This window comes from Penicillium expansum (genome assembly GCF_000769745.1).
Source record: "Penicillium expansum strain MD-8 chromosome Unknown contig369, whole genome shotgun sequence".
NCBI lineage: Eukaryota > Fungi > Ascomycota > Eurotiomycetes > Eurotiales > Aspergillaceae > Penicillium > Penicillium expansum.
Window position 1 is genome coordinate 99,478 of NW_015971462.1, and position 26,694 is coordinate 126,171.

The following is a 26,694-nucleotide window of genomic DNA, read 5'->3' on the forward strand; positions in this document are numbered from 1 at the left end:
GATACCGATCGCAAACTTTACTCTATCTCCTTTCTTTTCAAACAACCAGCGGGAATCCATGTCTAGCTTACGCTGGGTCTACGCATTTGCGATTGCCAATGCATCTTTGTCACACATTGTGTCATGGGTCGTCTCTTTGGCAACCGTTGTGGTGCCAGTTCTTTTCGAAGACCGTTTCCTAGGCTCCCTTCACCCGGCCAATGTTTTCTTGATTCCTCTTCCTTGGTCCGGGATGACGGTTAATAATATCGGTGACGATGTCCATGTCTTCCTCCGATGAGATTATATGATTTGTTCTGCGGGTGTTTTAATTTAAGCTATTTTGCTGTATACCGCTGCTCACATCCACCTCCTCAATACTGTCTCTTGGTCTGGTCTATTACTCAAGATCGCTTTGTTGACGGTTGTGGCGGGCCCCGCAGGTGCTGCGGTGGAGTTGATCTGGGAGAGAGATGAGCTGGTGTTTACCGAGACTGCTGGTAGCAAACAGCATGTTTCGCAGGCCAAGAGATCCATCTGATCGAGTATTACTTTAGCAATGATGGAATTGCTGTTTCCGAATGTTAACGTTGATGAAACCATTGTGCATTTATACAATGATGCTGTATAACTCGAAGGGGCCTTCGTTCTATTCGACTTACGGCATTATCTGCGCAATACGTTCGGAGAAACAAAGGAATATATTCTCCCGTCAGTTAGATGCAGACGGCTTGTTCTCTGCCATGACTTCATAAATTGCCTCAATGTAAGCCTTGGCGTTGTCATTGCCCGAGATCCCCAGTCCCATTTTGTTCATGGTATAAGAGATAGTCATGCGGCGATCCAGATCCATGACCACTATAGATCCACCCCAGCCTCCCCAGAAGCAAATGTTTCCTTCGGGGATAAAAGTGACGACCTGTGGCACTGACAGGGCAACCCCCAGCCCGAACCTGACGTGGAAGAACAAGATCTGATCGACACCGCTCATCCGTTCCTGAACCATCTGGTCGATGGTCTTAGACCCAAGATACTGCTTCCCATCGACCGTTCCTTTCAGAGAAACAATTGAACCAATCCTAGTCAGCGCACGCGCATTTGAAAAACCATTCGAGGCGCCGACCTCAGCGCCCCTGAACCCAGGCGTCTGGGAATCCTCAGGGTTCATTATAAGGTTGGACAGAGCTTTACCCGCCACACTTTGCGGGTCGATCGGTGGCAGAGGCGCCGGCGCACAGGTGATGATATCCGCTGTACGCGGCCAGTCCTTTTCGGCCACACCGAGATCAAAGTCCGCGCCCAATGGGTCTGTGATCTCATCTGCAATAAACTGCTTCAATGACTTTCCGCTAATGCGCCGCACTAGCTCGCCGACTAAATGTCCATGGCAAACTACCTGGTAGGCCGATCCCTCCCCGGCCTTATACCACGGAGCCTGGGCAGCAAGCATATCGGTGGAAGTTTTGGTGTCGTAAATGGTCTCCAATGGAATCCGCGTGTCCCAATGGGGCACGCCAGATGTGTGGCTGAGGATGTGCCACACCTTTGTGTCTTCTTTGCCATTGGCTGCGAACTCCGGCCAGTACTTTGACACTTTCTCTTCGACGTCGAGCAGGCCGCGATCAACGAGGATCATCGCGGCCACGGCAACGACTACCTTAGCGGTTGAGAATACGACGCCCAGGGTGTCTTCTTCCCATGAGCGTGTCTTTGCGGCGTCTGCATGACCGCCCCAGATATCGAGGACATTCTTTCCGTCGATGTTGACGCAGATTGAGGCACCCACTTCTTCTCCCGATGCCAATCTTTGTTCGAAAAGATCACGGACCCGCTTGAATGCGGGATCACAGACACCATGTGTGGCAGCCATTGTAAAAACTGTGGCTTTAATTCTTATTTTATGTCGAATATAGATATTTGAAGCTTTCTGTGGGTTTGGATAACTGGGAACAATCGGTATAGTAGGGAGAGGCCAGTACCCGCATATTTATACCCGGTTCTCCGAGATCTTCTAGGAAATCCCGGCATCTTAGTGCTTATTGCGGGGACTTCGGATTTACCCATAGTCCAATAAGCTAGTCCCGTTCACGATATGAACGCAACATACGCATCCATTACTACATTAGGTACAGTCTATGTGGATGAGGTTAAATCCTGTGGTATGCGGGGTTCACGCACAACCTATCAAATGTATAGCACGACTTCCAACTATGTTGTACATATATCCACACTACCAGTGCATTCAATGTGTGCATAATTAATATTAATGCAGAATAGGCCAATACACAAAAATCAATTTGTATCCAGTGTACTAGGCCCTTGACGCGCTTTAACCCACTCTAGAGGTGGATTTTCGTGCTATCTTGCTGGAACCTATTTGATGGACTCCCAACTAACTGTTGCATTTTATAATCTCTCATCATCATGCCTCTCTCCAAACGGTGTCTTAAGACTATACATTTGTCTTATCATAATCAGCTCTTCTTCCTATTACCCACACCTATATCCCAAGATTCAATTTATATTTCTCATATTCCATACCTATTCTAGATGCCACTTCTCATCGAGAGCATGACATAATTCCTAGTCACGCTCTTAGTCGCTCTCAGGAACAACAGTCATAGTGATATCCACCAAAGGGCTAGGAGTAGGACAAGAGAGAAAATTACGGGAGTGGGTTTGAAATTCATAATAGATAATTTTATGAGAAGATTGTTTGTGTTGGACTGGATAGTCAGAGGTTTTCGATATCGAGCACTTAGCAATGCGGTATATATTAGGTCCCGTCGATCACCTAGGCGCTAGCCTCTAAACAGATTATGGAGTAGTAATCCCGTAGCCATTTATAGATTTCTACAAAGAGGCACGTTTCATATATCTAGTGGAGATCATACTTATTCTTGAGAATCCTTGAAGCCCTTGAGTGTATTCTAGAATGGAAAGATCTGGATGATATACTGTAGTTATCCCTCAGTTATCTATAACCAGTTGTCCCGCGTATTTGACCACTCAAAATACAAGTAAGTAGTCGGGCGATATTCTTAGAACCCCTCTCGTACCTCGGTGATATTTGTGTCGACCTGATTACAGCTTGTTCGGGGGCCCCAGGCCCAAAATGGAATTATATAAAGAATGAGGTCCCAGACAACCCCTCCAAATTAACGAGGTTGCCATTGTAGTCTTTTCTATAGTTGGTAAAACCGCCCGTTTACGTTTTACCCGTTCTGGTCAATGGGGTCATGTCCAAAAACCATGTCATTAATGCGAAACGACTGATTTATCTTTCACCCGTTCCGGTCAGTGATTAACTGGTGTTAGGTCCAACTACCTTCAAGTTGGGGTAATCAATATCAATGTAAAAATCGTATATAAAGGACATCCTCAGCTGCCAGTTCAATTCTTTATCATCCCTCTCTCCCATCTCATCTGGCTTCGTCCTTCATTTTATCTTCACTTTAAGATGCAATTCCTAGAACTTGCCACTTTGGCTCAACTTGTCACCTCGGTGAGCGCTCTTGCTGTCGCAGGGTCCCGGAACAACGTAGTCAAGGCTCGTACTACCCCGGTTGTTGCTTCTGCTACTGCGATTTCTGCTACAGCGATTTCTGCCAGGGAGTATCCTACACCGTACCCTTCGCCTTCCTCTACTGGAGAGCCTCAATGCTCGGGGTACTATACATTCTCCCCAAGTGAATGGAACGAGTACGGAGTTACCGCCGATGGACCCGTGGGGACTTGTGTTGCGGATGACTCTAGCAATAGCAAGGGTACCTGCATTGTAATTCGCTGGAAGCATTATGTCACTCCTGTCCATGACTAATGCAGACAATAGCATGTCAGCAGCGGCTGTATTGCGATTAATGATTCACCGCGCTGCCAGAATAGCTTAGCTGGACCCTATAGTGAGTCACATTATTGTTTTCAATCGAGGAGTTACATAGGCTAACAGGTTTAGACGTCGCGGATGATGACACTCCACGTCACATTAGCTCTGCTTACATCTATTCCAAGTTTGACAGTGGTAATCATGATTCCGAAGCGACTCCTGGTTGCGAGCTCTTTGTGACGTGGCCTGGTGCTTGGGGTGACCTGGACTTCACTGATGACTGTCTCACGGATCGCACTGGAGTGTACAAGCAGTGCTGCTCTGACGAGACGATCGCTACGAAGTCGGTCATCAATCCATATTCCGTGCGCAATGGCTTTATTCCAAGAGGCAATGGGTTCGTATTTTGATTCATCCCCCGGGATTGAGGTCTAGTTGGGATTCATTGAATTCCAACACTGTTGTAGTATGGTTCTGTGATTCTGTGTGGATCGTCTACGGCGATCATTGTGACATTATTTGTTTGCACATACATAAACTCGATGATAGTCAATAGACTGGCTTTTTTTTTTCTCCAAAACTTTGTGTGGTATTAAAAGAATATGTTCATTCCATGGCATGTACAACACCCCTGAAAAACAACAGCAGGTGTCAATAGTAAGTCAATAAATACATAAAAGAAAGTATACAAAATGAACACATCCGCTATAATGCCATGCAAATAAAAATTACAACCATATCGCAACTTCCCTCCTTCATCCTCCAAAAGTTTACTCCGACTTCATTGCCGCAGCGGTAGGCTCACGAGATTTCTCAAGAGGCACCCGTTCCACTGACGAGGAAGACGAAGACACAGCCTCACCGGAGGCAACTCGCGGCTCCGCATACTCCTCATCGGCTTTCCAGAAGTCCTTCTTTCCGCGGGCAGCACGCTTAACCCAAGGTGGGAGGAGACCGCCCTTGACCTTCCAAGACCAAGGATCAGACTCATCCTTGTTAGGAGGGACGATGCGACCACCGGAGATCTTCTCGAGGCACCAGGCAAAGCCGTTGAGAGTGATGTAGCTGGTGATACCAGCGATCAGACCGTAAGCAATACTGTATGTGAAGGGCATGATGGCGATAGTAAGGAATGCGGGGATCGCATCACCGTAGTACCGCCAGTTGATATCGGCAGCAGCCTGGGCCATCATCGCACCGACAATCACGAGTGTACAACCCGTGGCCCAAGGTGGGATGGAAGCGAAAATCGGAGCGAAGAATACAGCGATGAAGAATGCAATGCCGGTGACGCATGATGTCAGTCCAGTTTTACCACCCTCGGAAATACCGGCACCGGACTCAACAAATGCTGTGACAGGAGGACTGCCGAGGAGGGATCCGATCGAGATGGAAATTGCGTCAACCATGTAGGCGATGGCGCTGCCCTCGAAGTCCTGGGTCTCCTCGTTGATTGCGCCGGCAAATCGGGCCATAGAGTACATTGTGCCGGTGGTATCCAGAATATCGACATACTGCGGGAATGTTAGTCTTGAACCTCTCCCCCTGTATAGAAACTTGTGACATACCAAGAATGTAATGAAAGCCAGCCCAAACTGGCCGCCCTTGCCAGACAAGCTCCAATCCTGAGCGCTCAGGGTATGCTTGATTGGATGGAAAGTAACCACCTGCTTGAAGAAATCAAACTGGCTAGTTCCAAGGTCGGTGTAGGGGAAGTAAGTGACAGGGGTAGTGCGAGGCCAAGAGATGATAGAAACCAACAAAATGCCGATGATGATCGCACCCTTGATGCGGTACATCATAAGCAAAACTGTCAGAATACCACCACAGAAGATACCAATCCACATGGTCGGACTGCGCATCTTAGCGTAGCTGTGACACAGACCCGTTACTTTGTCGAACTCGCTCTCGATACATCCAGCTAGCTCAATGGGGGTGTCGGAGGCACCCTGAATCAATCCAATACCGGCACTGTATGTCAAACCGATCAATGCGAGGTAAAGACCGATACCGACACCAGTTGCAAGCTTGATAGACTTTGGAAGCGCACGCGCCAGCCACTGTCGCATACCGATCAATGTCAAGCCCAGGAATACCCATCCTTCGACGAAGACAGCCGTGAGAGCAGTCGAGTACGAGACCATGCCGGTACCACGGACTCCAACAACAGTGTAGGCAAAGTAAGCATTCAATCCCATTCCAGGTGCGAGCGCGATAGGAAGGTTGGCGAAGAGACCCATGCAGAAAGTCGAGAGGGCGGCGATGGCGGCGGTGGCGGTGACGAGATCACGCTTGACTTCTTGCGTGCAGAGGGCATACTCGACATTAGTTGCACAGAAATCTCCCATGTCTTCCGCGGGGCAGACGCAAGTTCCACCGGTCGCAGATGTGATGGTGCTGTTGACGGAGATGATGTATGCCATGGCGAAGAAGGTGGCGAGACCGGCGCGGATTTCAGTAAAGAAGTAGCTACCCTTCCTCTCGAGAGGCTGAGACATGGTTTAGTCTCACATTGCATTGGTGTTCACGATGCATTCGCATGTCGCATAGAAGGCAGTATCACTTACATGGCCGGAGCCCTCCAGACGAAACCATTTCCCCACGGGACTGCGGGCAACCCGCACATTGGTGTTATGGACCCAGTTACTTAAACCCATTGTGAAAGTGTATCACGGTCGTGTCGGTGGATACAGCGAATTCCAGAGACGCTGTCGTCGTCGAGACCCAGTATTTAAAGATGTTCCAGTAGAGGTAGGTGATTGAACATGGGTTTGAAGGAAGAAATGAGCAAATCTCAAGAGTTTCCCTCGGCCAACCACATCATGCTGATAAGACTTTTTTTAAAAAAAAAAATTTGCCTCCAATTCGAGCTATTCTCCGGGTCTTGGGGTCTTGGCAGCGGTAGTGGAGTCTCATTTCACCCGTGTGATGCCGCGGCGACGTGCTCATTGGCTGTGTGTTTTCCGACAGGATTTTGTTCAGGGTTGTCCATGGGTCAATGACTCGGCAAGCCGGCGACGGAAAAAAAGAGACTGACATTATTCGCATAAAAAACGTTCGAAATAACCCTGGAATGTACAAGAACCAGAGCCATTTGCGTTCAAAACGGTGCAGATGAAGATCCCGGCAATACCAAGACCCTTGCAATGCCAAGACTTTTGCGCTCAGCCCTCGTTAGCTCTATCTTATCAATTGTGTTGTGTCGTGTGCTTACCTTAGTATGTGTTATGTGTTCGATAACGGAGGAGGCCGATGACATAAGGAATATGGAGAACTGTTGCATCCAAATATCCCCAGTCTCATGGCTCGGGGATATCTGGGGCGGCCATATCCGATCATGGGCTATCAACGAATCTCACCCGCAGATATCGGATTTGTTCGGTCTGACATGAATTAAGCCTTCCAAGGTTACTTTGTCCAGCTGCTTACACCACTTGGTAGCATGCGCGTGCTCGGCCCATCGGACAAAGAAGGGCCTAGTCTGAAGTTATTGAGGCGCTATGCCACGTGGATGTGCGACAGGTGAACATATCGAGAATCCCCACGAGAACCTAGAAAGTCAATTCTGCTAGTTATCTCGTTTTGATTTCTTGCATACACATATGTGGAGGATAGGAAATGCCCGTCACAGACAGATTTACTTTAAATTGGATTCACGTGCAGGATTCACCGCTCTTTGCCGTAGTTTAGGACGTGTGTTGTAAGCCCCTGAAGTCACCCGTAGACCTCAATGAAGATCCAGTCGATCAGTCTTCTCTTACTTAGAGATATCGCGTCATCTTTCTCATCTACCAATCATCCGCTGCTTTGAGAGAATCCATGATGTTGTCGATCCCGTTGAAGAATACCGCGGCGGGGGCTGTCATCCAGTCCACCTGGGCGACATTTTCCACGAACGGTATCAGATCATTGGGAAATGGGGCTATGGCACGCTTACAACAGTATGGCCCGCAGGAGGCCTAAGGTCGGTTCATGGCCATTTCTTCGCCAAGTCAACACCGCATTCCGATCTTACATAGTGCCACTTAGGCTACAAAACGACTCGTCTTGAAAATCATCAAGGCAGATGCCTCAAAGCCTAGTGCAGAGCTCTCTATCCTATTTCAATCATCAAAGTTGGAAAAACTTCATCTACAAAAAGATCATATCATAAAGCTCTTGGATAATTTTGAACACGCAGAGCCGAACGGTCTACATCTAGTACTCGTTTTCCCGCCTTTGCTATCCGACAGTAAAAGTATGAGTGAGCAGGCGAAACTGCGCTCCGCTGGCTACGTACGAGCCATCTCTCTCCATGTCATCACTGCTTTGGAGTTTCTCCACGTGCAAGGCTTCGTCCATACTGGTAGGGTGTCGACAGCAGACCACTAATTGTAAATTATACTAATATGATCTACATATTTGCAACCGGCCAATATACTATTCACTGTGGTGTGTGACTCGATCAAAGTGCTCCCGTATATCTGATGGTGTCTCAGCGTCCTCATAGTCTGCTAGATGATGCCAAAACTTCAACCCTAGCTGTCAAGATCGGTGATTTGGGTGCAGGTACGGTATTTCTTGTTAGACCTACAAGTTGCAACCCTTAGACCCTCAATAGTCGTCCGCAATGGCGACGATTCTTCTGTTCCCGTGAGTCCTTTGGCCTCTGGTCGATGATCTTCCTTGGGATTTCACAATCAATGTCTGGTCTCTCGGCTGTTTGGTATAACTTCCCCTCGCTCTCCGCCGTCTGATTTGTGACTTTCGACTGATTTATATCAAGTTATTCCAACTTACCACAAATAAACCGCTCTTTGCCTTGATGACTTTCAAATACACATCCGACGAGGTGAACGGAAATTTGAAATCACTCATACTCAACTTCTTGGAGGATGGGAGGGATCACTTCGCTGTTTTTTAGGTGAGAGATTGCCGCCTGACTTCGGCGCAGACAGTTCGGTCAAATTGACAAGCCTCTTTAAGTCAATGCTACAACAAAATCCGCAAGATCGCAGCTCTACCCACATTCTGCTTCATACATTTTGAAAGAATGAGCCATATAGAGAAAGCCCAGTGATTAAAAATTAACATTTTAACATTATGAAGTTGATGATTATTACAGGCAAATTATATGTAGAGAAATGAAAACACAAGACTCACGCCTAGACAGCCTCTTCCCCTTTCTCTGAGTTTGCTGCAAGAGGCTCGAAGACCGGAGCAAATTTAGACTTCTTACGCAATGCAGGTCCCCATTTGATGAATAACAAGGGAATCGGAATCATGATAAGTGCAAGACATCCAAGAAGCGTGGCAGCCCATTGCACACCCAAGTTCACAAACATCTGCTTCGAGAACAGGGGGAATGAAGCTCCCACTGCTGATCGAATAATGGTATTGGCAGCAAACACAGATGCGGCACTGGATTTGAAGGTCAGCATATTGCTGCTTAGTAAAACGGAAATCAAAAGGCTCACAATGGCAAATAGGAGTCAATCAAATAATTGAAGCACTGCAGGAAGATGACATAGATGCCGAATCCAGTCACCACTCCGCTGGCGGTGGGGGCCATCCAATGGATTGACTTTGTCCATCCAGTCCAGCCATACCAGAAGAGCCCGACACAGAAGCAAACGCCCCCAAGAATGGCAGGAGGAAGTCTCCATTCCGGAACAGGGATGTTGTTGTTGGCAGCTAGCTTTTTGGTATATGACCTCTGATCGAAAAGGATATAGGCGCCAGCTAGAACCTCGCCGATAATCAATCCGATGAATGGGAGACTTCCAACACCGAGGTTCATTCCGTGGATTCCTTGGAACACAACCGGGTAGGCACTGAGAAGCGCGTACATTAGGCCATATACAAAACTCATCCATAGAGAGATCTGAAGGAATGTTAGCATGAATCAGTGCAAGATATTGACGCACGACATACCAGGAAAACAATTGGCTCGGTAAAAAGCATACGGAATGGCCGACTGAAGTTGTTCGTAATCAGCTCGCCCCAATCGAGCTCGATCTCTTCTTGTCTAGCGCGGATTCCCCAATTATGCGTCTGCCGTCGCAGGAGGGCCGCTTTTTCCACAAGGACAGCAGGTGCATAGGTTTCTTTCAAGAAAAGAAGACAAAGACCAGTGGCAAGCCATCCCATGATGGACGAGATGTACATGGTCCACCTCCATCCCAAATGAGACATTGTGATGAAGCCACCAGTGAACGGGGAGGCAAAAGGCCCCACGAAGACAGCCATGGCGAACATAGCGATAGCCACACCCCGCGTCTGGTTATTCCAAATATCGGCAAACACGGCCGGAACAATAGCGATCGGACTAGCAGAGAAAAATCCGGCAAAGAATCTTGTCAACATCAAGGTTTGGACATCCTTGCTAGTCGCTGCCGCGATGGCGAAAAGGGAGTATCCGAACATGCCAATGCAGATTGGCCATCTTCTTCCAATGAGCTCACTCGCCGGTGCCCATATCGTCGGACCCGAAGCAAATCCCAGGACATATAGTGTCACACCGAGGATAGCGACTTCAGTGCTGATGTGAAAATGACCACTGATTTGTCCGACCGCGGAGGAGTAGATGGCACTAGAGAAAGACGAAACGAAGGTTGTGTATGCCAGGGTCACTGATATACCGATTTTGCGTTTGAGTGGCCAGTTCTGGGGGTGGAGGGGATCGTTTGCATCGTTGAATTCGACAATGTATTGTTCTGGATCCGGGAGGGATGGCGGATGAGGCTTGCCAGCTCCGAGGGGGAGCCACTGTTCGCGTGGTGTGATTCCAGCAACGGAGCCAACGGTTGAGCGATGTTGGAGTCGATAAGTATTGATTCGCTCTAGTTCGACATCGTTTATGTTACTTTGTCGGCGACTGATGGTCCCTGAGCGCGTGGACCCAATTTCCGAGAAACGGCGATCAGGCCTCGTCATGATAGTACTGATGTCATCGTCGCTTCCATTAGAGCTAGTATCGTGTGGGCTGTGAGACATGCCGATGTAGAATATAATATAGAATGCACTGTGTTTTTGATACTGATTCTACCTTGGGAATAAGGAAAATATATACAACAATTGATAAAGTTAACAATCTGGAAAATTCTGTTCCTAAGGATCGGGCGGCCATTTTCATCACCTTGATGGTAGAAAACAGCGTCATCGAGTGTGGCTTTCCCCGGTTTATCCGTTTAAAGTGCTACGGGAGTCCATAAATCCAATGCCGCTGTGGACTGCCGTGACTTCCCAAAAAGGTAATACGCCCCGGATCTCGGTAGCTAACCATGGTTGGAGCCGTGGAGCCATGCGAAGTCTATTTGGGAGTTATGAACTACATACTTAGCACAACCTACCTAGATTTTATATTGTAAAACTACATATGTACATAACTATTAGGAATGGGCTTCGAGAGGGCGAGTCATTGATGTGCCGGGGAAAGCGCCGACCGCCTCCCTGCGGTTAGTACAAAGTAGAAAAAATATAATACCAACAGCAGAAAAGAATGATAGGTGATCAGTGCACAAGGCAGGCACGAAGATGGTGATGGGATCTTCTAACTTTTCATGGCAGGTATTTTCTACTAGATATTTTGTACCCCTGCTTTTATTAACAGTGTCTCAACTCTTAATTGCAATAAAGTATCGCCCGAGACGGGAACAGACGATCTCCCGCGGCAGGGACAATTCCATCGAAATACATACCCCGTAAAAGCAAAAAGGCAAGTAAGACGACATGAGAAAACACAATACTTATAAGATGAGATTGGATTATGTCCGATATGTCCGATAAAAATCATCATTTCCAGTGCCACTAGAGATAGAGTGGGGGCAGTACAGAGTAAACTAACCATTTACCCCAGCATAGCAGCATTTATGTAATAACGAACTAAATCGGGTCAATGAATTCATCATCATCATCATCAACTGACCATTTCTTGCAAGCCCCCTCCTTGCTGGTTTCACCTGTCTACTCTTAGCATGGGACTTGAAACTGCGTGCATCAAGATTAATTTGAGTGCCAAAATCAGCTAACCAGAAAAGTTGGTCATGAATAAACATTTCAGTTTCAACGTGCTTAGAAGAATTGTGCGAGATTTCTACCCACCCTGGATATAAACATCATATTTTTATTTATCTATTCCATATTGCCCTGCAGGATACCAAAAATAGAGTTTTACCCCTCGGCAAGCTCCGGGTAACCGCCTTGGTGTGTGACAAGGAAGGGCTGAATGAATTGATGTATCGGGACCATGGCCCCCAGCTTTAGGGGGATGAATCTAAGACTTAGACCAATCATCTGCACATAAGAAATAAACCAATGTCTCGGCAGCCAGACTATCACAGGGGCCTTTCTCACTCAGATCAGACTACGTGCTGTGAACTTTGCTGCCATCTTTACCGTCCTGCTGTGGTGCCCATCTCCTCTGGGTAGTCACAGATCGCCCTCTCGAAGCCATTTAGAAACTTCCTCAATGCATCAATGACAAGGACTCGGAATGCCCGCAAGCCGATATGGGAATCGTGGGACCGTGGTTATGCAAATATTGAAAGACTTCGATCTCCCATCACGCGAGCCATATGCGACATCACCACAACCTATATTCATGCCAATGTGACATGCGAGATCTTAGACGGGACTCAGTCTGCAAACACTTGCAACTTACCCTCCGCTCGCCGGTCGGTGGATAAATCCCATCTCCACAAAAATTAGACTATTTTCGATGTCATCTTCCCGGGAGATCTTAATTTGCCCAAACGCTATAATCACGGACTCTTGGATCTCCTCACTACCATGTTCCCCATTAGAGAACAGAAAGGTGGTCTACAGCCCGTAATTGGATATTTTTTTGATCCTTTCCACGCCGTTGGAAACTTTTCCTGCAAGAATCCTATGTCGTCTGAGACCACAACTGCGAAAGTCTTTAGAACACGTCTATCGCAGCTCTTAAATTCCGTGCTCTACCTTGGAGTTAGCCCTTCGGCATTTATAGGCCCTGTCAACATGACGCAAGTCATACGGAAAGTAAGTGCAATCAAGGGTATCCCGTTCGAATTGACTGCCCAAAATACCCATCTGCAAAATATCGTTAGGTGTAACCGTCCCTGGCTCGCAGTCGTCATTATTTCCTCGGTTGTTATCTTCTGTTTTGCACTACTGGGTGCCTATCTCCACATCGTAACGATTGCCCCCGATCTTCTGGGGTCGATCTCTGTTGCCCTTTTGCAAAATAAGACTGAAGGGATTGTCAGATCTTCTACGTGGTCCTCAGATGAATGGTCGAAAAATATGCGAGACAAGAAACTGTGGCTTGCAGATGTTCAACCCGAAGCTGACGTTGGGTGTATTGCCTTGACCACTGCGCTACAAGATTCTCCTCCTGGTTCGCTAAAGGGAAGATTTTATCATTGAGATGAATGATAGATTTATCAGTTGTAGTTGATCGAGAAGGGAATTCTGCGGAGTCATTAATGTGCGCCGAATTTGACTTAAAATGATATACTATCTTTTTGGACACATCAATACAAACTACAACTTATGAAATAGTACCTCGAAAGATGTTTTAAAAGACTTCAAAAAGACTCGAGAGGGCTATATACGTGGTTGTTTATTTATTGGGAAGTTTGAATAACGGATTCCCCATTATATGAGCTTTTTAACTAGTTCAGTATGGGAGCTGGCGATAAGTTTCCCAGTCACTACAGGTCACAAGATTCAACTTCAGAAATGGCTGATGGGGAGAATCCATCGCCATCATCCCAATTGCAGTTGATACCATATCCGGATAGGATTCACCTCAGGTCGAACGATACCACGATTCCCTAAAGTGAAACCCATTGTATGGTAGGTCTTCCGGTTTTCTCCTTTTGTCTAACAGACAGAAGTGGCCAGTCAGATGTTGGCCGGTCCGTATGTCATAATCCTCATAGACAGTGATGAACGGTGGCTCGAATGTTCATGCGATAACTGGGAAGATGTAAAGGTCCGCATTCCCCATTTTGAATTTGTCCTTGTTGGACATGCACCTTGTAATGAGCTAAGGCGGCAACTTGGGTTTTCTTCCTACCCTTAATTTGAGCAAGGCATCAATGGTACTGGCATATCTACCTAGACCTGGTGACATGCTGATCTACGTGCTGTTTGGCATCGTAAATGTTGGTGAGGCCCGGCGAGACGACAAGCAGCCATCATTTTCTAGTGTTGTTATTCCAATTACTCGTTCAAGCCAATTGATCCAGAAGATGGTCAAATATCCGCTCGTCATTTTAGCGTGAGTCCCTTTGGATAAGGCTGGGCTTTAGCATGATCAGTAACAATTAGCTTTGGTTTACCGAAGTGGGTAACACCCGGCGACTAACAAACCACAACCATAACCGACCCGGACATCTTATTCCACTGCCGAAGTAGAATTCGACGTAAGCAACCATACATATTCCCTAAGGGACGAACGAGTCAAGATATATTGGTCGGCGTAAACAGTCAGAAATCGCAGTCCGATAACCCATATAATGACAGGGTGCACCATCGGCCACCGACCGGGGTAGATGTCTCCGTCAGAATTGAAGTCAACGGACCATTTCGTATGTCCGTGACGTTTAGCAAATAGGGTGTAGCGGATGACGAGAGAGACGAGTGCATCAAATAAGGCTATGGTCGACTGGTGATGTCACGACTTCCACGTTTTTGGTTTGTGCGAGCTAGTTGTGTATTTTCAGGATCCGAGCTAGGTTCAATAAGGCTTCGATGACCGTTTTCGATTCGCTTGGGGCAATGAGTATTTCATGGATCTTTATACCTAGAGTAAATATATATCGAAGGGCTGTTATCCCCCTAAAACGGCTGGGGGTCTGAGTAATTGGTGGTCTGGACCCGAAAATCTGATCGATTTGGTTGAAGTGATAGTTGTGTGGCTTTTCGTATGTCTTGATATTCAATTTGACCCAAAATTCAAGCTCGTTAAGTGTGAGAAGAGTGACGAATGGCGAAATGGTTTCATTTTGGAACCAACAAGTGTGGGGTTTCCGCGTCGATTGGTGCATCACGAAGAACCTGATCCATGTAGCAGGGGCTGGTTGGGACAGAATAGACAACAAAGAGCTCTTGGTCATCTCTATGAGTCTCTTTGTCGAAAGTTTGCATGACCTTCTGCTCATTAAGTTGCTGGAAAATGAGGCTGTATTCCGGCCGTCGGCATTCATTTTTTTCTCTGGCTATTCCTGGATGGTCTGGTTATATGTCCTAGCTCTCTCTCATTTATTGAGCGTGCTCAGGACGACCAGCGATGGCTCCCTTAACACGGCTATCGAAGACTCACCTTTTTGTTGACCCGTTTCATTCTGGAACAATGGTCACAAGAGATTGGCGCTGTCGCCCTGACTCGGTACTGGGGTCTCTCAGCCTGTGGTATTGCTTTTACTCTGTGTAGGCGTCGGGGGGAGCATTCAAACGGCCACATTTGTAAGGCTTTGAGGCGGGTTTCTATGGCAGGAAATTCTTGAGAGCTGTGGTGGTATCGTGGGACATCGCCCACAGGCTATGTGGAGTGGGTTGGGTCTTTGCAAAGACAACGGGTTAGAAATTTTCATGAAGCATGATAGCGGAGTGTGACCACAAACATCGCAAGAACAGTGACTACACCGAGGATTTCGCATTATGTTGTGGGAATTTCACAATCAAGGCCACAACAAGCGGGAAGCAAACGACACATGGCGCGCTTATGATGATTGGTGAAGAGAGGAATTTGCGTGCGGGGTGGCCACTCAAAATCCATATTCTCACGAAGGCACCTTTCTGTGATGGAAAGCAGGATATGTATAAAACAGGAGAGATGGAACGGCGGTAAAGTCAAGAGAAAGCGAAGGGAGGTAAAGGGGAGGTCAAGGGGATTCAAGGAATAGGAAAGCGATTTCGAGGGAAGAATATGCAGGAAACGTAGATGAGTGATAAAATAAGCATTGTGGTGGATGTGGTAATGATTTTATAATTGTTGGGCATAGCCCTGGATGAATCAATAAAACAAAGGGGAGATAGAATATTTCTTCGCATGCAAGCCAAAGCATAAAAGCAAACAATTTCCATATCTAACAATGATTCTTTGATGTCAATGTTATACGTGGATAGCTTGTTATATCTTTTGAAGGACGTTTGTTTTATATGCCACAGGACTAACATATTGTCCTGCAAATTTCATATGGCTACTCATAAATCTGGATATCATACATACATCGAGATGGATATTAATCATGTCAAACACAGGATACGTGTATCAACACCAAGTCGAAAGGAAGAAAAGAGCCCCCAAACCTCGCTCGCTACCAGAAGATCTAGATCACACAAATCTCAACACAGAAAACAACTTCAACTAACAGGTAGCAACGTATCTACCCATGCGGTTCTAGGACCGGTTCAAATTTCGCTTGGTGCTATTCCCATCCATCTCACTTATCGGGCTGCTGCCCAGCTCGGCACTCCCTTCATCGCCAACCAACTCAACAACCTGGGATCCAGGTGGAGGTCTAAATGGGCGTGTAACTGAATCTGCTGCCTTCTCCATAACTGCCGTCGTACCGCTGATTGATGTTCCAGTAGTATCCGCCTCATGGGGCCCGTAGCCACCACTTTGGTTAGCAACCGTGGCATTCTTTTTGTTCCTCTTTCTCATGAAGATGATAACAAGGGCGACAATAATGGCAACAGCAGCTACTACACCTATCACAATTCCTGCAATAGCACCGCCGGAGAGTGATGGACCAGAGGATGAGCTGCTGATAGCATTGTCTGTAGAGACAGCTGTGGACTCAGTGGGAGTTGCGGTTGCGGTTGCGGATGCGGTCGTAGAAGACAATGATGACGATGAAGATGAAGATGTGGACATGGCTGTAGACGTCGTAGCCGATGTAGACGTCGATGTTAAAGCGAGCGTAGAGGTTTGGCGTTTGGCATCAATTTCCCTCTCAAGCAGGACATCGAAAGCCGCAAAAGCTTCACTGGCATTCCTTCTCCATATTCCGCACGAGTATCCAGCCCTGGAAACACATTCGGTGTCGCGGTATATCGAGACACATAGATCGGATCCCTCAGGATCCCAGGTAAAAAGCTTTTCTTTGCCGATGGGGGAATTTGTGCAGTTCTGTGCCTCTTGGCCGCGGACGATTTCAGTGGCATCAGTAGCGTTGGTGTAGCGAAAGGTCCATGCATTTACCAGGGGAATTAGTAAAAGTGCACATAGTGGTAACATCATGTCGACCTGGGTGAAGTGAATCTAAGCAAAAAAATGAGAAAATCGTTGGAATTAGACTTTGAGCTGTCAAACGTGCGGGAGGGAGGACATGTGAGTTATATACATATAAAAAGCGCAGGGACCCTGATCTCCTGTCGAAATTGAAGACAATAAATCTAGGATTGAAATGAACCTCCTCCGTGGTGGGGTCACTTCTAGCCTATACTTGGGGCCAGTCAAAGCCCCCAGTTTTGAACCCTAAGATGACTGCAGCGGTCGATCTATACTTCCTGTGGGCACAAGCGAGTAAAGACCGAAAGCTAATTTAAAATGTAGATTAATACGGTCTCTAGCGCATCTCTAGGATGGGAGATCGCTCCTATAAGAATTAGTCGAAGAGAATCAAACCCCTTCATCACTGCAGTCATACCTGAAGACAGTCATGGTTAACCCCGATCATGATTTTAAGGCGTACTAGAAACCTTTGTGCAGCGGCAGTACGGCGTAAAAAGAATATGCAAGTCAATATCTGGCCCCTGGTGGCTGACCATTCCGCGAATACGGGGTGCAGAAGTCCTGTGCTCATACTTCGTACTATCCCTGTCAAAATCGTAGTTTAAATCATAATACGAAGTATGTTAGCTATTTCCGTCCACATGTTGCGAAAATTGCAAATTGGAGTCTCGGCTTGCAGCGATCTCGTCCGTCGAGAATGGTGATTGGTGCCCTTTGTGCCGAATACGAGGTGATGGGCATGCGGAAAAATCTTAACCGTAAAGCATCATATTGTCTGCTGTATAGTGTAGAAACAAAAAGATAGATGATTGTTTATATCTGTAAGGCAATATTCCGTCCATAATGTGTTTATTGCTCTTTTTGGTCTTTCACAGATCGGGGGAGCATTGAGTAGAGAAAGAAAAACACGGGACTGCCAAGAGTTGCGGAACAAAAATGCTCAGTGGCATCGAAGAGTCGGATTACTGAAAGGGGTCTAGGTCCAGGTAATTTCCACTTAGTAGCTTAGGACTTCGCCTTGGCAATTATGATTATAACAAATCAACCCAGTTCTAGTGGCAGCGAGTAGATAGCCGACATATGTTGTAGAGCCCATTGTTAAGGTCCTTCGAGAGACAATGTTGTGTTGGGATGGAACATAATTCTAAGTACATCAATGGAAACGGCTTTAGAAGGTTCATGACAGCAGTGAGTGAGATTCGAAACCGTTCACTGCTATGCATCTGTGGATGTGCATTGTTTTTTTCCTGAAGGCTAAAACTTGAATGCCTCAGGCACAACAGTTCATAGACTCATATATTGTGCGTGGGCGTAGACGTGCAAATCAACATCAACATGTAATTGTAATTGTACATTGATTACCACAATTTCTTTAACGAAGAAAAAAACTGAGGATAAAGCTTTCTAAGTTGTCCATAGGTTGGATTGTTCTTGCTACCAGAGATGACGTCAAAACATAGTTCAAAGGTATGATGCGCACAAAGTCATTGTGATAAACGATATAGCTGATTAAAATGGCTTTAAAGCAGACCAGCGTGACTCGATTCTAATTCAAGGCCCAGTATTTGCTTACCACTGTGCATGCATATCATAAACATTGTCGCCCTTGCTTTCCAGAAACCTCCAGTCACATCGAAGTGTTGTCACCAGGCACCCGACGAGCCGAGCGTAGAATATGATTGACGCGTGACGCAGCGGTAATGGTACAGCCCCGGTGTTATCCAAAGTTCCTATTCTGTGGGTAATGGTCGTTTTACCACATGCAGGTATTTCAACTCACACAAGCCCAAACTTCTTGAATGCGCAAGCTGCGTAAATAGCAATTAGCAACAGTATGGGGTTCGCAGTTTAACATGAGCTCTTACATGTGGCGAGAGTTCGCCCACCGAGGAGAGGTCGTGCTTGGATATCGGAGCTCTGCGGAGCTTGCCTTCTAGCACCTTTCCTTTGCCAAATACCATAGCCACGGTAAAGAATCGACGGGGATCCAATCAAATTGAAAGCCTATCTCGATTTGGAGGGCAACTAGGTACGATGCAAGGTACTAGGGCAGCAAGCATCATCGATTGGCAATGTTCATTGTCCGTCGTGTGCCGGAGGTTCCTCTGATGGACGAAAACCATGCTGGCGAGCTTCAGCACTTGTCTCAAGATTGACCCGACAATATCACCACCGTCTGCTAGATTTATCGTGGTTTTTCATTGCAATTTGCCAGTCTAATCTCACTGTGCTCCGAGTTCGTCTCTTCCGGCTGTCTTGTTATCAGTGTGACAGTAGGTGTCTTTCCCTTGGCCATTATGATATTCCTTTCGATCATTGCCTTCGTTGGGGGGTATTATCAGCCATTCAGTTCTGATACAACGAGATTTGAAAGGTTGCTGAATCTATAGTCTTCAATTGATATCGCCACAAAGCCTCAGCATCCTGTGAGAATACACCCTTCGATCGTGGGCCGGTATCCCGGGTCTCTGCTTGAATGGGGCAAACGATACGACCATTTTCCTGATTGATAACTGACCTGTAAAACAGAAATCCAGATCTGAATCACCGACAGTATGGCACCGATCAAAATAATCCACCGCACGAAGTCCGCATCCCTATCTCTCCATTCGATTGTGGAACGATCGGGCAAAAAGGGCAACTGGGCGAACAAGAACCGCGGGGTGGTGCTTGTCTTCTGCATTGTCTTTCTCGTTGTGGTTGGAATCATGGCACTTTTTGCATATCGAAGAATGTTGCAGCGGAAAGCCGAGAAGGAGTCTTATGAGACGACAACTGATTAGCTCATCCCATGCTCTGTGCCCCACACAGCGACTGCCCTTCAATTGAGCTCGGGTGGGGATGAGCTTGCTATGACTTGTAGCTGTGTGGGGAGTTTCCCTATGTCAAGTTTGGCTGCTTGGAGTCAGTGGTGTTGTGTCTTTTTCTGCGTCTTGACCTTCGACTTGGTATTTGGCTCTCATGAATTCTCATTGTGCAACTTTAATCGAAATGGCAGTTCCCGAGAGTATAACGTGACTGGTATCCAAGTACAAAGATCTTGATCTACTTAGGTAACATGAAGAATTAATAGTAATCAATAATACGACCCTCGGCTTGGCGCGCGACGATCTCTGATATGTGTCTTCATTTCGTTTTCGGGCAACGCGTTTCATAACAGGCTATATGAAGGAATCGTTTTAGCCTACTACTTGCTCTGAATCATTTAAAGGGTGGCCATGTGGCTACTTGATATTAAAGCTCCAGCTGTTGTTATAAAAACGGATGCACTATCAAGGGACAAATTCCGGAGTCTCGACACCCTCTGGCTTCCCCCCGTCTCACCTCGTCAAACTTTCCTAAGCATATACCGACTACAATCTGCTAGACTTGATCATGTAATTTAGCATGCAAAGGTGAGAAACCCGCTGCTCAACCCTCACAGTCTTGTTGCCGTGAAAGGTCTACATTGGAGTTGGGGTACCAGTTATATATTTGCACTGTCAGAGTGACTTCCATTTCAATACTCACTGACATAAAATAGTTACTGAAATTCACACAGACCGAGCTAAATACAATATTGGCCACAAATCAAATCCTACCAGAGAGAACCAAACAAAGGCCTGACAAAGACGAAAGGAGAGGCCTGACAAATTCTGAGCAGGCAGCAAGCACCTCAGTGCAACATAGAATCTTTGACTGGATGGACCAATCTTACCCCTGTTATTCTGTTGTTGGCTCCAAATCCTAGGCTTTTCTGGTCCATACAATACGTTGCGTTACCCCGTGCAATAATATGCACTGTCGCATATGTAACCCTCACAGCATGGAAAACAGGTTGGGACAACGTGGTTAAATCTATGATTTAGTATCTTCCTCGGAATGCCCACTGCGAGCTCCATCGCGGATGGCAATCCTAGGAAATATGAGACACTCGTCGTGCTATGTGGAGGGCCTAATCTGTTTTACGTCGGCTCGTCTGTCGAGGTTGGTTAGATAGTCAAGATAGATTGTATTTTACTTACATTTATTCTATAAGCTCTCTCAGCCCAAACTTGCCCTGTGCAACAAGAAGGAGCAATAAGATAGAGAAGTAACATAGGGCTATAGTTAGCCTGGGAACAGATACCCCTTTTGAAGGTGCCTATTTCAAGTTTTAATTGACTGTAACTGATGAATTGACCGAAAAACAAAAGAGCTCAGCAGTACACATAGCTAACATTACTGTGCGAAATTATGCAAGAAACAATTACGGTTATCCCTCAACCATTTCTCCGGCTCCTGTGTGCACCAGTCCCTTGTACAGAACCACACTTAGCCTCTCATAGTGTCGGTGAATTCTTTTTCTTGTTTCCCATAGTCATTCTTCCACTATATACCAGATCAGCTTCCTTTTCTACGAATTCTCTGGAGACCATCACGCTACATTGCCCCATCGCATCAGATTATTAAGTGGAATCATGAGCTCAGAAGCAGGCCCGTCTAGTCTTCGTCCAACTGATGACAAGGGAAAGAGAAAACGGCTTGAGTCGCCCTCTGAAGAGCTAACGCCTAAGAGGGTTCGTTCTCCACACTTCTATCTCAAATCATGTCACTAATTCACAATTCCATAGGCCAGGGATATTCAAATTCCCCAGAGGCAGTCAGCGAGAATTGAATCGCTAAAGGTAAAACGAGTCGCTGCTAGTATAACACCCCATATTTACCCTGAGAAGCAGGGAAAATCCCATCCCCCGGGCCTTGGTGAAACACTTTCCAAGCAACCTTCATCTCAATATCCACAGGTCTCTGTGGAGCCCCATGGTGCGGTGAGAACACAATGAAACTCTCCGTATTTAAAACCAGCTAATCGGAGGGAGGAAAGTCACCGTGGCCCACCAAGACGAGTGCGGCGAGTCATCCTGATCACACATTTGACGACCTTGGCAATTTCAGGAAGTTCCTATGTGACTCTCATGATGAGGCAGAGCTGGCCGTTTATCTTGGACTACAGCACAAACACGACCTCAGACACTTTGCTTTGTCCTGGCCTGTCATCAAAACCTGGATTAAGGCACCACATAACCAGACTCACTCGCTAAAACATGAAATAAATCATATAATCCAGGGGAGCAAGGAATTATCCTGTATCGAAGATCCTTACGAAATTTGGCCGCAACGTCCTCGAGAGTCGGAGGAGGACACTTCTTTGAGAGTTACACACATCATGGCATGGCATCTTGTGCAGATGTCTAATGACATAGAGGAGTACATCAGAGCCAGTGACATGGATAACTTTCGCCACACAAGGAGATATCGAGGTGAACTAAGCGCGATCTTGGAGCTCGATATCCCGCAGGACAACATTTTTCATCCTCGTCCCCAGCTTATAACTTGGAGAAACGAATTGAACGACAGATGTGATCGCTGTTGGGCAATCCTGGGATATATCTCATGGATTCCCTACATGAAGTCTTGGGAAAAGGCCTTGATATTCTTCGTCTCATCAAAGAATAAGGCTATCACATACGACAGCAGGATGCCGACAAAGACAAAACCAAGACCCAACCACCTGAGACTAGCTCAGCAATGCTCCTCTTCATCCCTTGAGAGCAGTACCAACGCCCTTGCCCCAATCCAGGTAAAGGTAATCTGGGACAGGAGCGACAACACACACAGGAATATGAATTTGTTGCGGGTCCTTACAGCTATCACACATGACGGGAAGGTGCTCCCCCCGGCAGATCAAATGATGACACAAGACCCTAGAGCATGCAGGACGGTTGCATCATTTCGAGACATCATTCGACACATGATGTGTTGTGGGGCTTATGGATTGAACTTGGGTGATATGAAATTGTCGTATTGCGCGAGGGCAGATAAATGCTATTATGAGATTGACGCTTTCCGATCCCAGTGGAAGGTATTGCAGGGGATATTCTCAGACCAGGCTAACTCAAATTTTGTGATTCGGGTACTGCTGGATGTCCATGATCACCGGAACGGGGAGATTTATGAAACGACTGAACTACCACCGGTGTATTGAATACCACGTTCCGATGCCAATGACACCTCAACGTGTTAGCGGCCTTTATCAGGGAACCTTCAACAGAAGTACTAGGCTTGGGACTCATTTTGTCTGAAGTTTCTACTTTTCTTTTTTCTCTCGTTTATGATATGTTCGATTGGTAGCAATGACAAGACGGTCAGCTAGGCGGTTCTTTGGTTAAAAGAAGCCGTCGAGTCGGGGAAAGAAAAGCGTCGCTTTGATAACCAAAAGATCGCTTAGCTGACCATCTTGTTATTGCCAGCAATGGAGCATGTATTCTTTTAGCTTATTGGTTACGGCAATAGGAATCATAGAGTACGGCAAGCAGGACGTTTCAACAACCGTCCTGTCGCTGATGTCCTGATGGCAGTTGGTAGTTCATGATTGCCGAACCCATGTAATGTCCACGAATCAAGAGTAGCATCCTTGTACAAGTTGAGTAACTCGTCGTCGGAGCTTGGTAAGACGTCTAGAGAGGGCTAAAATTCCCACGCCTCCAACTGGTTGCTACGGGATGTGGCGTGGGCGTTTGCCGAGGGATCCTGGAGGGTCCAATCGCACCCCTGGGTCGCCAATTTAGCATTAATAATTAACTTCTCTTATTCCAGACAGTCATGTTCTAAGGTTGGTGGCTTATTCGCTATAAATGTATAGGAGTGCAAAGGCATCGGCAACCAAAGACAATCGCCGACGGCATTTCAGGATAGCCTTACCAGAAATTTGGAATTTCAATCCAATATACGACTAGTCCATAGTCGGGATATTCGAAAAGCAAGAAATGAGTTCACTCCAGGCGATCTTATATATAATTACTTTGAGTCGATCTTGTGGGGATGGGAAAGACGGAGATATAATTCTTCAATCAATCACCGACCGTAGCACTTTGATAGCCGCCCCGGCTCCGTCAAAAGTTACGTCTTTCCCCGCGGGCAACACATCAAGCCTTCTCCCCTAAGCTTGGACTCTTCCTGAGTGGATAGAACAACTGCAGGGCTGTCAGGTGTGATCATGATCCAACTGGGACCCCGTATCCCCCGCCATTAATCTCCCCAACTTGTTCCCCAGTCTCCACACTAGGTCCCCGGACTATCTAGATCAGTAGCTTGGCAGCTGAAAGGGGTATCAACATGACGAGATGGCAGGAAAGCCACTTCCAAGGTTGCTTGTGATGCTTAGGTTGCCACTTGGTCTTAGACCGATTGATCTCTAGGTCAAGTATAAATCCAGCTGCCACCCGAACTTAATGGATCTTTTTCTTTCCCTTTTTATGCTTTTCTGTTATTAAGGGCTTTTCATAGGGGCATCTCAATTCTATTGATATATTTACTGAGATCACCCGCTCTTTTTCAAGATGGGGTTCGTCAATTTCAAGAACTATCGGGTCTACATCCTGACTTCGGTTGCCTATCTAGGCTCCCTGCTCTTTGGTTAGTGAATTTTATCGACCCCACCAGGGAATTTTACTGACACATGCTTTCTAGGATATGACACAGGTGTTATGGGCTCAGTCCTCGCTCTTTCGAGTTTCAAGAAGGACTTCGGCCTCCCTCTCGAGTCTTCTGGATTTGGCAATGCGGAGAATGCTCACATTGCGTCCAATGTGGTGTCACTACTCACAGCAGGATGTTTCTTCGGATCCATCTTCGCTGCTTACATTAACGACAAACTAGGTCGCAGGTACTCGCTGATGATCTTTGCCGTTATCTTTCTGGTTGGAGCAGCGGTCCAAGTTGCATCTCACCATGAGATTGGTATGATCTATGGTGGACGTGTCATCGCTGGCTTTGGTGTTGGTGGTATGTCCAGTATCACCCCCGTATTTGTCAGCGAGAACTGCCCTCCAGCAACCCGTGGGCGTATTGCCGGTCTGTTCCAGGAGTTCCTGGTTATTGGTAGTACATTTGCCTACTGGCTGAACTATGGTGTTGCGCTTCATGTTCCCGAGGGTACAAGCCAATGGCATATCCCAGTTGGCATCCAGCTTGTCCCCGGTGGTCTGATGCTCATCGGCCTATTCTTCCTTAAAGAGTCTCCTCGTTGGTTGTTGACAAAGGGCCGCCGGGACGAAGCACTCGAGTCTCTCGCTTACATTCGCAATGAGCCTGAAATCAGCGAGGCTGTTCAACTCGAGTTTGCTGAAATCTCGGCTGCTATTGATGAAGAATTGCAGGCTACCGAGGGTTTGACTTGGAGGGAATGCCTCAAGCCAAGCAACCGATATCGCTTCTTCCTGGCATTCCTTCTGATGTTCTGGCAGCAGTTCTCCGGAACAAACAGCATTGGGTACTATGCTCCTCAGATCTTTGCAAGCGTGAGTTCACTCCAGCGTCTACATACCAAGACATTCCCTCCATTTTCCGAACTAGCAAAAGTCTAATCTTTCCCATGCTTTCAGGTCGGATTGAGCGCAACAGACACCTCACTTTTTGCCACTGGTATCTACGGAACAGTCAAGGTAGTTGCAACAGCCACCTTCCTCATCGTCGGTATCGATCGCTGGGGCCGAAAGAAGAGTTTGATTGGAGGTGCCATTTGGATGGCTAGTATGATGTTCATCATTGGCTCAGTCTTGGCTACCCATCCCCCAGTTAAGGAAGCCACATCCGTCTCATCGGCGTCCATCGCCATGGTTGCCATGATTTATCTCTATGTCATCGGATACTCAGCATCATGGGGACCAGTTCCCTGGGTATATCTTGGCGAGGTGGGTTATTTGCCCTAATATATATCCTTGCCCATAACAGTGGACTAACATTATTTCTTCCAATAGATCTTCCCAACCCGTCTTCGCGCCTACGGTGTCGGTTTCGGTGCCGCCACACAATGGCTGTTCAACTTCGTTATCACTGAGATCACCCCTCGTGCTATCAATAAGATTGGCTGGAAGACTTTCCTCATGTTTGGCATCTTCTGCTCTGCCATGTGTATCTTCGTCATAATATTCTTCAAAGAGACCAAGGGCCGCAGTCTAGAGGACATGGATCTCATTTTCGGTGCTATTGATGAGGACCAGAGACGTGCCGATGTCGAACATACCTTGCAAAAAACTCAAATGATGCACGGAGAGCATGCAGAGACTACCGAGACTGCGAAGACCACAGAGACTACAGAGCACAAGGAGTGAACTGGATGATGGAATTATATATCTGCCATATTGAGATCAAGATGGATCAAACAATGTGACATTATATATACATAGATGAACATGAATATTCCATATAAGCAATTGACCGGAATTTACATATCAGAAATCAAATAAGCTCGTATACCTCGTCGCCGAGAGCCCCACAATAAATACCGCGGGGAACTTCGAGATTTCCCCCCTCACGTGTTAATTTCTCTTTCCCGCACGCGTCGACGCCAACAATCTCGATGGTTTCTCTTGACGAAACATGCGCTTCTTTGCGCGCTCAGATCACCGCGACAGAAGCACAGCTTGCTGAACTGAAACGCGACCTTGCAAACGCCGAACAAGCGGCGCGATCGGAGATCGCAACGGCTGCGGAAATCCAGCCTGAGGACCAAAATGGCGAAGCAAGACGATGGCCTTTGCTTCAGGAGGAATATAAACGATATGGACGGCAGATGATTGTTTCACAAGTTGGTCTAAAAGGTAAGCTACGGCTTCGTTTTGGCGGAAGTTTGGAAATTACCCCCCCCCCCCCCCCCCCC

General features: G+C 46.8%; 7 protein-coding genes across 7 annotated transcripts; 3 read left to right on the forward strand and 4 right to left on the reverse strand.

Moving 5' to 3' along the window:
* Positions 1 to 691: 691 nt before the first annotated feature.
* Positions 692 to 1,849, reverse strand: PEX2_107060 (serine hydrolase domain-containing protein; the record flags this gene model as incomplete). The annotated part of the gene is made up of 1 exon (XM_016747974.1): positions 692 to 1,849. The coding sequence occupies one exon, from the start codon at positions 1,847 to 1,849 to the stop codon at positions 692 to 694; it is 1,158 nt and encodes a 385-aa protein (XP_016594185.1).
* Positions 1,850 to 3,439: 1,590 nt separating this feature from the next.
* Positions 3,440 to 4,215, forward strand: PEX2_107070 (uncharacterized protein; the record flags this gene model as incomplete). The annotated part of the gene is made up of 3 exons (XM_016747975.1): positions 3,440 to 3,757; positions 3,812 to 3,881; positions 3,935 to 4,215. 3 exons carry the CDS (start codon positions 3,440 to 3,442, stop codon positions 4,213 to 4,215), a joined length of 669 nt encoding a protein of 222 aa, XP_016594186.1.
* A 360-nt stretch (positions 4,216 to 4,575) lies between these two features.
* PEX2_107080 (NCS2 family permease) lies at positions 4,576 to 6,462 on the reverse strand (the record flags this gene model as incomplete). The annotated part of the gene is made up of 3 exons (XM_016747976.1): positions 4,576 to 5,319; positions 5,374 to 6,294; positions 6,373 to 6,462. The coding sequence occupies 3 exons, from the start codon at positions 6,460 to 6,462 to the stop codon at positions 4,576 to 4,578; spliced, it is 1,755 nt and encodes a 584-aa protein (XP_016594187.1).
* A 2,487-nt stretch (positions 6,463 to 8,949) lies between these two features.
* Positions 8,950 to 10,780, reverse strand: PEX2_107090 (MFS transporter; the record flags this gene model as incomplete). Its single annotated transcript, XM_016747977.1, has 3 exons — positions 8,950 to 9,205; positions 9,262 to 9,668; positions 9,719 to 10,780. The coding sequence occupies 3 exons, from the start codon at positions 10,778 to 10,780 to the stop codon at positions 8,950 to 8,952; spliced, it is 1,725 nt and encodes a 574-aa protein (XP_016594188.1).
* A 5,395-nt stretch (positions 10,781 to 16,175) lies between these two features.
* PEX2_107100 (uncharacterized protein) lies at positions 16,176 to 17,021 on the reverse strand (the record flags this gene model as incomplete). The annotated part of the gene is made up of 1 exon (XM_016747978.1): positions 16,176 to 17,021. The coding sequence occupies one exon, from the start codon at positions 17,019 to 17,021 to the stop codon at positions 16,176 to 16,178; it is 846 nt and encodes a 281-aa protein (XP_016594189.1).
* Positions 17,022 to 19,570: 2,549 nt separating this feature from the next.
* On the forward strand, positions 19,571 to 19,798 carry PEX2_107110 (uncharacterized protein; the record flags this gene model as incomplete). Its single annotated transcript, XM_016747979.1, has 1 exon — positions 19,571 to 19,798. The coding sequence occupies one exon, from the start codon at positions 19,571 to 19,573 to the stop codon at positions 19,796 to 19,798; it is 228 nt and encodes a 75-aa protein (XP_016594190.1).
* A 4,575-nt stretch (positions 19,799 to 24,373) lies between these two features.
* PEX2_107120 (sugar porter family MFS transporter) lies at positions 24,374 to 26,146 on the forward strand (the record flags this gene model as incomplete). Its single annotated transcript, XM_016747980.1, has 4 exons — positions 24,374 to 24,449; positions 24,504 to 25,333; positions 25,418 to 25,726; positions 25,793 to 26,146. The coding sequence occupies 4 exons, from the start codon at positions 24,374 to 24,376 to the stop codon at positions 26,144 to 26,146; spliced, it is 1,569 nt and encodes a 522-aa protein (XP_016594191.1).
* Between the last annotated feature and the right edge of the window lie 548 nt (positions 26,147 to 26,694).